We start from the raw sequence: 14239 nt of genomic DNA, 5'->3' as shown, positions 1-14239 counted from the left end.
ATGTTTATCTTTCTTTGACTAAGTTATCTCACTTAGGATGGTTGCTTCTAGTTCCATCCATTTTCCTTTCAAGATTCCAGGTTTTTTCCCCCTGAGTAGTACTCCATTGTGTAAATGTAACACATTTTCTTTATCCATTCTTCATTTGAGGGGCATCTAGGTTGCTTCCAGTTCCTGGCTATTACAAATAATGCTGATATGAACATAGTTGAACAGATGTTTTTGTTGTATGAATGTGAATCTTTTGGGTATATGCCTAAGAGTGGAAATGCTGGATCTTGTGGTAGACTGATTCCCATTTTCCAGAGAAATTGCCATACTGATTTCCAAAGTGGGTGTATGAGTTTGCACTCCCAACAGCAGTGGAGGAGAGTTCCTCTTTCTCCATATACTCTCCAACATAAAATGTCATTAATGTTTTTGATTTTAGCCATTCTGACATGAGCAAAATGGTGTCTCAGAGTTTTAATTTGCATTTCCCTAACATTTAAGGAATTTGAGCACCTTCTCAAGTGTCTTTCAGCCATTTTAGAATCCTCTATTGAGAATTCTCTATTTACTTCTGTACCTCACTTTTTAATTGGATTGTTAGTGTTTTGGTGGCTGGCTTCTCAAGTTCTTTGTAAATTTTGGAAATCAGCCCTGTGTCAGATGTGGGGTTTTAAGCACTAAATTTAATAGCAGTTAGAAGGTTGATGCTTTAAGATGATATGTTACCTGCCACTCATGTTCATGCATATACACTTGAGTAAATTGATATCTATCTATCTCTATATATTACTATGTAAATAATCATTTATCTATCAGCTCTATATATATTGGGAAGAACAAGATTGATGAAAAATCCCAAAAGGTTGCTAATAATATATATCAAGAAATGCATATTCTCTCTCTCTCTCTCACTCTCTCTCTCTTTCTCTCTCACACACAATAAACACACAGTTAGAGGATAGATTTTATAGAAACATGGTAGTGCATGGAATGGAATATTTGTCAAGCTATTGTCTATCCAGAGAAGTAGCTTATACAGATACTACAACAAGTGTACAGGACATATAAAACAACATAAAGAGAAAGTGCTCAACATCCTTAGCCATCCGGGAAATGCAAATCAAAGCAACTCTGAGATACCATCTCATTCCTGTCAGAATGGCTAAAATCAAAAACACCAATGACAATTTATGCTGGAGAGGATGTGGTAAAAGGGAAATACTCCTCCATTGCTGTGAGGAGTGCCAACTTGTTCAGACACTTTGGAAATCAGTATGGAGATGCCTCAGAAAAATGGGAATAAACCTACCACAAGACCCAGCAACTCCACTCTTAGGCACATATCCAAAAGATGCCCAATCATACAACAAGGATGTCTGTTCCACTATGTTCATAGCAGCATTATTTGTAATAGCCAGAACTTGGAAGCAACCTAGATGCCCCTCAACCGAAGAGTGCATAGAGAAAATGTGGTACATTTATACAATGGAGTACTATTCAGCAGAAAAAACAATGGAATCCTGAGATTTGTAGGCAAATGGATGGCACTAGAAGAAACCATCCTAAGTGAGGTAACCCAGTCACAAAAAGAGAAACATGGCGTGTACTCTCTCATATATGGATTTTAGAGATAGATCTGGGGAGTGCCAGCCTACAATCCCATGGCCAGAGAGTCTAGGAAACAGAAGCTTCATTCAGTGGCTGATGGAAGAAGAGGCACACTCCCACGGCTAAGTACTGAGCTGAACTCAACAAAGCCAGTAACAGAGAGGGAGGACTGATGACCAAAGGGATTAAGACTGGGCTGGTTTAACCCCCAGAAACAGCTGACCTGAGAAGGGTTAGCTCTTGAATCCCAGGCTGATGCCTGGGAATCCAGCATGGGACTGATTAAGACCCCCTTAATGTGGGCGTCAGTGAGGAGGCCTAGGTAATCTATTGAGCCTTGAGCAGTAGATCAGTATTTATCCCTGGTATACAAATGGACTTTGGACTCCCATCCAACAATGTGAGATGCACTCTCACCCTGAACTCTTGGGGGAGAGTCTAGGCCCTGCCCTGGATGAAATGACAGACCATGGACACCACCATGGAGTGCCTCACACTCCCTGGGGAAATGAGGAGATATTGGGGTGGTTAGGGGGAGGTAATGGGAGGAGGGGAGGGAAATGGAATGGGACCTGGAACTGACTTGTGAAGCAACGTTGTTTCTAATTTAAATTTAAATTTAAAAATAAATAATAAAAAATGTAAAAAAAGAAAGAAAACAGGCTGAGCAAGTCATGAGAGCAAGCCAGTAAGCAGCACTTCTCTGAGGTCTCTATGTCAGTTCCTGCTCTAGTGTCCCTCCCTGTTTGTGTTCCTGTTCTGACTTCCTTCAGAGATGAACAGTGCTGTGGAAGTGTAAACCAAATAAACCCTTTTCTCCCCAAGAAAAAAAAAGAAGGTGAAGAAACCCTCCTCAAAGGTGCAGAAAACATATTCATCAAAATCATAGAAGAAAACTTTCCCAACCTAAAGAAAGACATGTCAGTGAAGGAACAAGAAGCTTACAGAATACCAAATAGAGTGGACCACACAAAAGTCCCCTTGCTACATAATAATCAAAGCATACAGAATAAAGAAAGAATACTTAGAGCAGCTAAGGGAAAATGTCAAATAACATATAAAGGCAAACCTATCATAATTACACCTGACTTCTACATAGAAACTCTAAAAGCCAGAAGGTCCTGGATAAATATTCTATCGACACTAAGAGACCATGGATGCCAGCCCAGACTACTATACCCAGCAAAACTTTCAATCAATATAGATGGAGAAAACAAGATATTCTGTGCAAAACCAGATTTAAGCAATACATATCCACTAACCCAGCTCTACAGAACGTTCTGTAAGGAAAATTCCAATGCAAAGAAATTAACTACAATCAGAAAAGCATAGGCAATAGGTAACCTCACTTTACCAACAGCCAAAAGATGAAAGGGGTGGAAATCCACATACAAATCCAACAACAACAGCCATTCCAAAACAAACAAGAATGAACAATCAATGCTCATTAATATCCGTCAATATTAATGGTCTTAACTTGCCCATAAAAAAACAGCACGGGATAACAGAATAGATTCTAACACAGAATCCATCCTTCTACTCCATACATGAAACACATCTCAGTTTCAAAGACAGACGTAACCTCAGAGTTAAGGGTTGGGAAAAGATTTTGCAATCAAATGGACCCAAGAAACAAGCAGTGTACCAATCCTAATATCTAAAAAATGAGATTTAAACTGAAATCAATCAAAAGAGATGAAGCAGGTAATTTCATACTCATCACAGGAGAAATCCACCAAGATGAAGTCTTGATTCTGAACATCTATGTCCCAGACACAAAGGCATCCACATTAGTAAAAGAAACATTATTAAAATTCAACCCACACATATAACATCAAACACTTTTAGTGGGACACTTTAACACCACTCTCTCACCACTAGACAGGACTACCAGAGAGAAACTGAACAAAGAAACATAGGAACTAATAGAATCTATGACCCAATTGAATTTGACAGACAACTATAGAACATTCCATACAAACACAAAAGAATATACCTTCTTCTCAGCTCCACAAGAACCTTCTCAAAAATCAACCACATACTTGGAAACATAGCAAACCTCAACAGGAACAAAAAATTGGAATATCTCCATCTTATCAGACCATGAGGTTATAAAGTTAGAATTCAACAAATTGCAGAAACCCTGCAATCGAATGGAAATTGAATAATGGGCAATTGCACCATCCCTGGGTAAAGGAAGAAATAAAAAAAGAAAATAAAGACTTCCTAGAATTCAATGAGAATGAAGACATAACATACCCAAACTCGTGGGACACTTTGAAAGCAGTGCTAAAAGTAAAGTTCATACCACTAAGTGCCCACATAAAGAAAGTGGAGAATACTCACACTAGATGACAGGAAATAATCAAATTGAGGGCTGAAATCAATAAAGTAGAAACCAGGAAAACAACACAAAGAATCAATGTAACGGTGAGTTGGTTCTTTTAGAAAATCAACAAGATAGACAAACTTTATCCAAACTTACCAAATAGCAGAATATGACCATGCAAATTAACGAAATCAAAAATGAAATGGGGGACACAACAGTAGACACTGAGGAAATAATAGGGAATCATCTGTTCATACTTTGAAAACCTGTACTGCATAAAATTTGTGAGAAGGGCAGATGGCAGGGAGATGGGAGTGAGAGTTAGGGGAGGGGAAGATGGGTGGCATGAGCAAGAGGTAGGGAGAGAGTGAGAAGGATGGATTGTGTGGCACAGAGAGGGTAGGGAAGAGGAGAAGGACAGATGGGCTGGATGTGGGGAAGGTGGACGTAAAGGTCAGAATGGCTCATGGATTTGGTTTGGAGGACATCATCAATTGGTGCTGGCATAACTGGATGCTGGCAAGTAGAGAACTGCAGATAGATCTATGTCTATGTCCATGCACAACACTTAATTGCAAATGGATTAAAGACCTCAACATAAATCTAGTCACATTGAAGCTCTTAGAAGAGAAAGTGGGGGGCACACTTTAATGAATTAGTACAGGAGACTGCTTCCTGAACATAACACCAGTAGCACAGAAATGGAGATAGACAGTAAATGGGACCTCCTGAAACTGAGAAGCTTCTGCAAGGCAAAGGACACAGTCAACAAGACAAAAAGGCCAGCCACAGAATGGGAAAGATATTCATTAACACAACTTCTAACAGAGGGCTGATCTCCAAAATCTATAAAGAACTCAAGAGGCAAGTCTCCAAAGCACCAAAGCATCCAATTAAAAAGCGGTCAACAGAACTAAATAGAGAATTCTTAGTGGATTCTAAAATTGCAGAGGGTCACTTAAGAAAATGCTCAACATCCCTAGCAATCAGGGAAATGCAAATCAAAACAACTCTAAGATACCATATTATTCCTGTCAGAATGGCTAAAATCAAAACCACCAATGACAGTTTATTCTGGAGAAGATGTGGAGAAAGGGGAACACCCCTCCACAGCTGATGGAAGTGTCATCTCATACAGTCACTATGGAAATCAGTATCTAGCTTCCTCAGGAAATGAAAATCAGTCTACCACAATACCCAACAATTCTACACTTAGGCATATACCCAAAAGATGCACATTCATACAACAAGGACATCTGTTAGACTATGTTTATAGCAGCAATATTTGTAATAGCCAGAACTGGGAAGCAACCTAGATGCTCCTCAAATGATGATTGGATAGAGACAATGTTGTACATTTATGAAATGGAATACTATTCAGCAGAAAAAAATGGAATCTAGAAATTTGCTGGCAAATAGATGGTACTAGAAGAAACCATTGTGAGTGAGGTAACCCAGTCACAAAACGACAAACATGGTATGTACTCACTCATATATGGATTTTAGACATAGATCAGGGGAGTCCCAGCCCACAATCCCACTTCCAGAGAGTCTGGGATGCAGGAAGCTCCCTAAGAGAGATATGCATGGCACTCCAGAGAAGGTGGAATGAGGCAAGATCTCCTGAGCTAATTGTGAGCATGGGGGGAGGGGGAAGGGAGCCAGGAAAAAGAGAGGGGATGAAGAGGAGCAGACAAGAGGACATGGGGGAGCAGGAACTTTGAGTTGGGGGAAATAAAGAGGACAGCAGTTTGAGAGATATTATAATTGAGGAAATCATTCTAGGTTTGTGAGGATATCTGGCACTAGTGAGATTTCCAGTGATCTACAAGGATGACAACACTGGCAAACTAAGCAATAGTGGAGAGAATACCTTAAATTCCACTCCCTGATAATGATTTTTACAACTATCTCATATACCATCCTAGAACCTCCATCCAGTGACAGATGGAAGCAGAGGAAGTCACCCACAGCTAAACACTGAACTGATTCCTCATTTCCAAATTGTCTTAGTTAATTATCAATGCCAATGTCCTTACGACTGAGAAGTAACTAGTTAAGGGTTTGGAATGCACTCTTCATAAGTACCAGTGGAAGACAATCAGACAATTATGAGAATATCCCAGAATCAAAAAGAGTACATAGACAAATATGCCCTATGATAGACCCTTTACAGGAAGACTTCGTAAAAATTAAGAGATATTAATCATTCAATGATTTATAATTGAGATGCAGTGTTATATTATTAGTTATAACTATATTGGCATTAAATTCATTGCTTTCAAATGCTATCAAAAGCATTGCCTTATTTTTTCCCTCTCCCTTTGCTGTCAAAATTGCATTGAAACATGTTTTGAATTTCAAAGTTGAATTTTTGTGGGCTTTAATATATATTAAAATTTATAAAAATATAGCCAATAGTTACTTCATAAAGGGTTATCTCAATATTAAATTCCCCAAAGTTCTTTTCACTAGAGAGTACCATACTTAGAAAATATATAAAATTAAGGACCATAGTGTGTTCAAATTAAATATAAAAATTAAAAAGCCATTGTAATGAGTCGAGGGGAATTGATTGATTTATTCTGAATGAGTTGAAGACATTCACTGTGACTCTACTTATCAGCTCAAAGAGGAAAAGCTGAGAGAGGCCCTGAGGTACAGCCAGCTTCAGTCATTTTCACTTGCTTCGCTTAAGCTCCTATAGCATATTTTCAAAAATTAACACCCATGGTGACCTCATAGTGACTCTGTATTGACCACCCAAGCTCCACCCACATGACACTACGTTGACCCCACGCTGATCCCACGAGTCTATCACTCATCATTTGGTTCTTTATGACCTCACAGTGTTCTCTGGAACAGCTACCCAGACATTCAAGTCTGTTCTCCCGCAATATCGCCAGCAGGAGGCCGCTGAGTGCTCCTGTTCTTGAATGCTCTGCGGAGTTGTGCCTCCTAGAGGTTGTTCTGCCGCCTGGGATCACAGCCTCCCAGCAACTCCACCGGATTTTCCAGATCCTGACCCAAAATCTTCAGGTAGAATTGAGGAGCTAAGGTCTCCAGCCCTTGGCTCTCTGTCTGCCTCTTCTGTCTCTGAATTATGCCTTAATAACTTGACTCAGCCTAATTATATATCATCTTCACATCTCTCTCTATACCCTAGGCTCAACAGAGTCATCACAAGCTGCCACAGAAGATAGTTCAACCTATTATGGAGAAGGTTGCGCTTAAGAGAATTTGGAAGGAGTTGTCTGCCATGAATCAAGATCCCCCGGCCCAGTGTTCTGCAGGGCCGGTAGCAGATAACCTGCTCCACTGGCAAGCAACTATAATGGGTCCAGAAGACAGCCCCTACGAGGGAGGGGTATTTTTCCTCTCAATCCACTTCCCATTCAATTACCCCTACCGGCCCCCCGAAATTTCTTTCATTACCCGAATCTTTCACCCCAACATAAGCAAAAAGGGGAGTATCTGCCTCGACATCTTGAATTCTAAGTGGTCACCGGCACTCACAATTTCCAATGTACTACTTTCTATTTGCTCTCTACTATGCGATCCAAAACCAGACGATCCTCTGGATCCTGAAGTTGCGACGATTTACCACACAGATTTAGAGGAGTATAATAAATTAGCTCAGGAGTGGACCCAAAGATATGCCATGTAATTTCAACATGTAATTCCATGATCATAATAATAAACCTTGCGGTTTTCTTTATCTGTTGTGTTTTATTTATTACTTTGATTGAAGTTATCCCTCTCCAGTCTTTTCTAGATAAACACCGTACCGTTTTCAGACTAGGGTAACTAGGAGTGGGGTTTGCAGGTGGAAGAGAAGAGAAAGTGAGTGGGATAAGGGCAGATGGGGAGTGAGAGTGGAAGGGCAAATGGATTGGCTGTGTGGAGGTGAGAGAAGGGCAGATGGCAGGGAGATGGGGGTGAGAGTAAGGAGAGGGGAAGATGGGTGGCATGAGCAGGAGGTAGGGAGAGAATGAGAAGGATGGATTGTGTGGCACAGAGAGGGTAGGGAAGAGAAGGACAGATGGGCTGGATGTGGGGAAGGTGGACGTAAAGGTCAGAATGGCTCATGGATTGGGTTTGGGGGACTTGGAAAGTGAGGAAGGATAAATGGGTGGGAGTTTGGAAATGAGGGTGAGGAGGACAGATGGATGAAATGTGGGAAGGCAAGCTGTGAGTAAGAAGGGCTTGCTGCAAAATGCTGGAGAACATGAGAGTTGAGGTGCTGGGAAAAGTATCAGATCAGTTTCAGGTTAGATTTTCCTAAACAATCTTTCAATTAGATCTGAGAATAAAAGCAAGACAAAGCTGTGCTGACATTAAGATCTAATGGTAAGCAGTACCACCAACCACTAATAGAGGAAGTTTTTTTGTGTGTGTTTTTTTTTGAGAAAACTCATCCACCATGATCAAGTAGGTTTCATCCCAGGGATGCAGGGATGGTTCAAAATAAGAAATTCCGTAATTGTAATCCACAATATAAACAAGTTGAGAAACAAAAAATACATGATCATCTCACCAGATACTGGGAAATCTTTGACAAAATCCAACAACAAGTCATAATGAAGGTCTTGGAGAGACTGGGATAATAGGAACATGCTTAAACATTATAAAAGTTATATATAGCAACCAACAGCCATCATCTAACTAACTGGACAGAAACTCAATGTGATTCCTCTAAGATCAGGAACAAGACAAGGCTGTACACTCTCTTCATACATCTTCAATATTGTACTTGAATTTCTAGCCAGAGCAATAAGACAACAAAAGGAGATCAAGGGAATAAAAATTGGAAAAGAAGAGGTTAAACTTTCACTGTTTCCAGATGATATGATAGTTTACTTTAGTGACACTAAATACTGTACCAGGGAACTCCTACAGCTGATAAATACCTCAGCAAAGTGGCAGGATACAAGATCAACTCAAGAAAATCAGTAGCTCTACTATATACAGATGATAAAAGGGCTGAGAAAGAAATCAGAGAAACATCACCCTTTACAATCACCAAAAACAACATAAAATGCCTTGGGTAACCCTAACCAAACAAGTGAAACACATGTATTGCAAGAACTTTGAGTCTTTAAAGACAGAAATTAAAGAAGACACTAGAAATTGCAAAGATCTCCCATGCTCTTGGATAGGCAGGATCAACATAGTAAAATTGCCAATCTTGCCCAAAGAAATCTACAGATTCAATGCAAGCCCCATTGAAATCCCAGCACAACGCTTCACAGACCTCCAAAGAACAATTCTAAAATTTATATGGAAAAACAAACGCAACCAGTATAGCCAAAACATCCCTGTTCAACAAGGCAACATCCTGAGACATCACCATCCTTGACTTCAAGCGCTATTATAGAGCTATAGTCCTGAAAACAGCTTGGTATTGGTACAAATCTAGACAAGTAGACAAATGGAATAGAATCAAAAACCCTAATATTAACTCACACAAGTATGAACTCTTGGATTTGACAAGGAAGCTAAAATTATACAATTGAAAAAAAGGCATCTTCAACAATTGGTGCTGGCATAACTGGATAATGAATAATGTGCAATTGCACCATTCCTGGGTCAAAGAAGAAATAAAAAAAAGAAATTAAAGTCTTCCTAGAATCCAATGAAAATGGAGACCCAACATACCCAAATTTATGGGACACTTTGTAATCAGTGCTAAGAGGAAAGCTCATAGCATGAAGTTCCCACATAAAAAAAACCTGGGGAATACTCACGCTAGAGAATTAACAGCACAGCTGGAAGCTCTAGAACAAAAGGAAGCAAACTCACCCCAGAGGAGCTGATGGCAGGAAATAATTAAATTGAGGACTGAAATCAATTAGGTAGAAACTAAGAAAACAATACAAAGAATCAATGTAACAAAGAGTTGGTTCTTTCAGATAATCAACAAGATAGATAAAATTTTATCCAAACTTACCAAACAGCAGTGTGAACATGCAAATTAACAAAATCAGAAATGAAAATGGGGACATAATAACAGACAGTGAAGAAATCCAGAGAATCATCAGGTCATATTTTGAAACACTATATTCTACAAAATTTGAAAATTTAAAGGAAATGGACAATTTTCTAGGTGAATATCACTTATCAAAATTAAATCAAGAACAGATAAGCAATTTCAATAGATGTATAACATATAAGGAAATAGAAGCCATCATCAAAAGTCTCCCAAGCAAAAATGACCTAGGTGCAGAATTTTACCAGAAATTCAAAGAACAGCTTATACCAATTCTCCTCAAAGTATTCCATGCAACAGAAGTAGAAGGGTCTTTGCCAAACTCCTTTTATGAGGCTTCAATAACATTGACACCCAAGCCACAAAAAGACATAACTAAGCAAGAGAACTTCAGACCAATATCCCTCATGAACATTGATACAAAAATACTCAATAAAACACTAGCAAATCGAATTCAATAACACATCAGAAAAATCATCCACCATGATCAAGTATGTTTCATCCCAGGGATGGAGGGATACTTCAACATATGAAAATCCAAAAATCACATGATCATCTTAGTAGATGCTGAAAAAGCCTTTGGAAAAAAATCCAACACCCATCCATGATAAATGTCTTGGAGAGATCTGGGGTAAAAGGAACATACCTAAACATAATAAAAAGCTATCTACAGCAAACCAACAGCCAACATCAAACTGAATGGAGAGAAACTCAAGGCAATTCCTCTAAGTTCAGGAACAAGACTGGCTGTCCCCTCTCCCCACACCTCTTCAATATTGTACTCAAAGTTCTTGCTAGAGAAACAAGACAACAAAAGGAGATCAAGGGGATACAAATTGGAAAGGAAGTAGTCAAACTTTCAGTATTTGCAGATGATAAAATAGTTTACATAAGTGATCCATAAAAACTCTACCAGGGAAGTCTTACAGTTCATATACACCTTCAGCATAGTGTCAGCATACAAGATCAACTCAAGAAAATTAGTATCCCTACAATATACAGACAATAAAAGGGCTGAGAAAGAAATCAGAGAAACACCACCCTTTACAATTGCCACAAACAACATAAAATACTTTGGGGTAATGCTAGCCAAACAAGTGAGATGCCTGTATTGCAAGAGCTTTGACTCTTTAAAGGAAGATATTAAAGGATATACCAGAAAATGGTAAGATCTTCCATATTCTTGGATAGGAGGATCAATGTAGTAAAAATGGTAATCCTGCTAAAAGCAATCTATAGACTCAATGCAATCCCCATCAAACTTCCAGGACAAAACTTCACAGACATTGAAAGAACAATTCTCAACTTTATATGGAAAAACAAAAGACCGAGGAAATCCAAGGCGACTCTGTTAAAAAAGTAACATCTGGAGGCATCACCATCCCTGACTTCAAGCTCTATTATAGACCTATAGTCCTGAAAACTGCTTTGTATTAGCACAAAAATAGACAGGTAGACCAGTGGAATCGAATTGAAAACTGTGATATTAACTCACACACCTACAACACCTGATTTTTGACAAAGAAGCTAAAATTATACAATGGAAAAAAGATAACAACTTCAACAAATGTTGTATGCATAACTGGTTATTGGTATGTAGAAGACTGCAGATAGATCCATGTCTATCGCCATGCACAAAACTTAAGTCCAAATGGATTAAAGTCCTCAACATAAATCCAGCAACACTGAACCTGTTAGAAGAGAAAGTAGGCGGTACCCTTGAACATATTGGTACAGGAAACCACTTCCTGAACATAACACCATTAACACAGATACTGAGATTGACAAAAGGAAATCAATGAGAAACAAATTGGAAAGGAAGAAGCCAAATTTTCTCTATTTGCAGATGATATGATAGTATATGTAAGTGACCCAAAAAAATTCTACCAAGGAATTAGTACACCTTATAAATACTTTCATTAATGTGGCAGGATACAAGATTAACTCAAAAACATTACTGTCCCTCCTATACACAAATGATAAATGAAAAATGGATTAAGAAAGAAATCAAAGAAATATTGTCCTTTAAAATAGCCACAATAACCTAAAATACCTTGGCTTAACTCTAACTAAACAAACAAAAAACAAGTATAACAAGAACTTTAAGTCTTTAAAGAAAGAAATTGAAGGAGATATCAGAAAACAGAAAGATATTCCATGCTCTTGGATAAATAGGGTCAACATAGTAAAAATGTCAATCTTATCAAAAGCAATCTACAGATTCAATGCAATCCCGATCAAAATCCCAATACAATTGTTCACATATTTCAAAAGAACTATACTCAACTACATCTGGATAAAGGAAAAACCCAGAATAGCCAAAACAACCCTGTAAAATAAATGAACTTCAGGGGGCATCACCATCCCTGACTCCCAGCTGTACTATAGAGCTATAGTAATAAGAACAGCTTGGTTTAGGCATACAAACATCTATGTGGATCAATGGAATTGAATTGAAGACCCTGATAATAATCCACTCACCTAAGAACACCAGATTTTGTGGATTCCCCAAGGGAGCACTTACTGCCTGGGAGGAGATGGTGTGGATTGGATGTGGAGAGATGAGTGGGAAAAGGGAATGGAGGAGAAATGTGACAAGTATGTAAAATGAAAAAATTAAAGTTGTAAAAAAAGAATATTTTGTCACTGTTACAACAACAATACCATAAATATTACTACTGGCCAATTTTACCCTTTGTCCACATCACACAGCCCCTAAACTACAGAAAAACAAAGCACACACTCTGAACATACTACCCTTTAGCATGCATTACACTGAAAACAACTATTTTTATTATAATTCTAACTGTACTTTAATATACTGCCTTAAATTACCTTGACTTCAACAAACTCTTAAAATGAAGTAAATGGAATTTAAATTGTCCACTAGTATTTTAACCTACAGTGACAAGGCAGGAAAATAGTCGTGCTATGTCCGAAAGTGTGTTATCAGAGAAAATTATGATCCGTAAGAGCCCATAATATGTTAATATATAGATCTATGGCTTCCACTTGGTGATACATTTTTCTTCTGCATTATTCTAAGTACAAAAATATTGTATAGTACCTGAAAATGCAGAATAATTCATTTTAAGCAAAAGGAAAATTCCAGGAAAAAGAGATTCATTCAGATACAATTTTTTTCAGTTTTTGGCCCTTACTAATATATACTTGTAAAACATTGTAATGTTTGTTGATGGTGAAATGTCTTTGGTTATGAGCCAATGATTGCAACTAGTGAGATTCCCGTGAAGGAAACAGAAAATGAAGTAACTTACTACCTTACCTAAATCATCATAAGCACAACTTACAGATTCTAAACTTTGATGTCTGTTTCAGTCCTCAAATAATCCATAATTAAGTTATATCACTCGTTTTGAGTAAGTACAGGACACTGTCTGCCCATAAAATGATTCTCTCAGTCTCTTACATTCTTTAACCATCTTACTCTTTTTTGCTAACTTTCATCTAATTAGCTTGACTCTTAGTTAAGAGGAAAAAATCAAAAGGTAGGAGATAAGTGCCACTATGTACCCTGTATTTGGCAGAGACCTTACAAAAAGTCAAGAAATTTTTGACAAATTTGATAAAGTAAGCTGTAGAAAATTACAATGCCTGCAAGAATTTTCCCAAAACAATTGTACAAAGGATAATTTATTCTCCAAAATTGTAAATTAGAATGCAAAATGCTTAACACAGTCTGAAGTAATTCTTTAATGACATAGATTTCTCTTGTTTCTCTTTCTCTCCCATACAGTGCTTATGCATAACAGGGGATTAATTATGTCTATCAATTTTCTAAATATGATTAATAAAAAATTGTATTTAAGATGTTAGAAAGATTCAGGCTGGGCTGGAGAGATGACTCAGCCATTAAAGGCTAAGCTCACAACCAAAAATATAAGAAAGATTCAGGCTTTATGCAGTACATGTTAAATTTCAAAGCAAATAAACTAAATATATTTCAGATTTGAGTTCCACATAATAGAAAAAGTCAGCATAAAGGAATAAAGAGGTCATAAATTTGAAAAACAGCAAGAAAGAGTTACATAGGAAGATATGGAGGAAGAAAATGAGGGTGAATTAATATAATTGCAACATCAAAATTAAAAGAAACATTTAAAATAGAATAAAAGTTTAGAATTTTTTTAAAACAAGTCCAGCAGATTTACAAATTCAAGAGTTTGTAAAAAAAGTCTTTAAAAGTTCAGGTTCTTTACACAATTAAAAGTTCAAGCATCGTGGAACTATTCAAATACTCTACAACATCCATAGCCTCTCTAAAACATTGGGACTGAGCATTGTGATGCATGTATTTAATC

General features: G+C 37.8%; 1 protein-coding gene across 1 annotated transcript; it reads left to right on the top strand.

Moving 5' to 3' along the window:
- Positions 1-6729: 6729 nt before the first annotated feature.
- On the top strand, positions 6730-7646 carry LOC121139843 (ubiquitin-conjugating enzyme E2 2-like). Its single transcript, XM_040743849.1, has 2 exons — positions 6730-6967; positions 7095-7646. The coding sequence occupies exons 1-2, from the start codon at positions 6767-6769 to the stop codon at positions 7593-7595; spliced, it is 702 nt and encodes a 233-aa protein (XP_040599783.1). The 5' UTR covers positions 6730-6766; the 3' UTR covers positions 7596-7646.
- The last annotated feature ends 6593 nt before the right edge of the window (positions 7647-14239 follow it).

Source organism: Mesocricetus auratus, unplaced genomic scaffold (assembly GCF_017639785.1).
Source record: "Mesocricetus auratus isolate SY011 unplaced genomic scaffold, BCM_Maur_2.0 Super-Scaffold_100003, whole genome shotgun sequence".
Lineage (NCBI taxonomy): Eukaryota > Metazoa > Chordata > Mammalia > Rodentia > Cricetidae > Mesocricetus > Mesocricetus auratus.
Note: the sequence above shows the minus strand (reverse complement) of the source record. Positions and strands in the feature narration are given on the sequence as shown.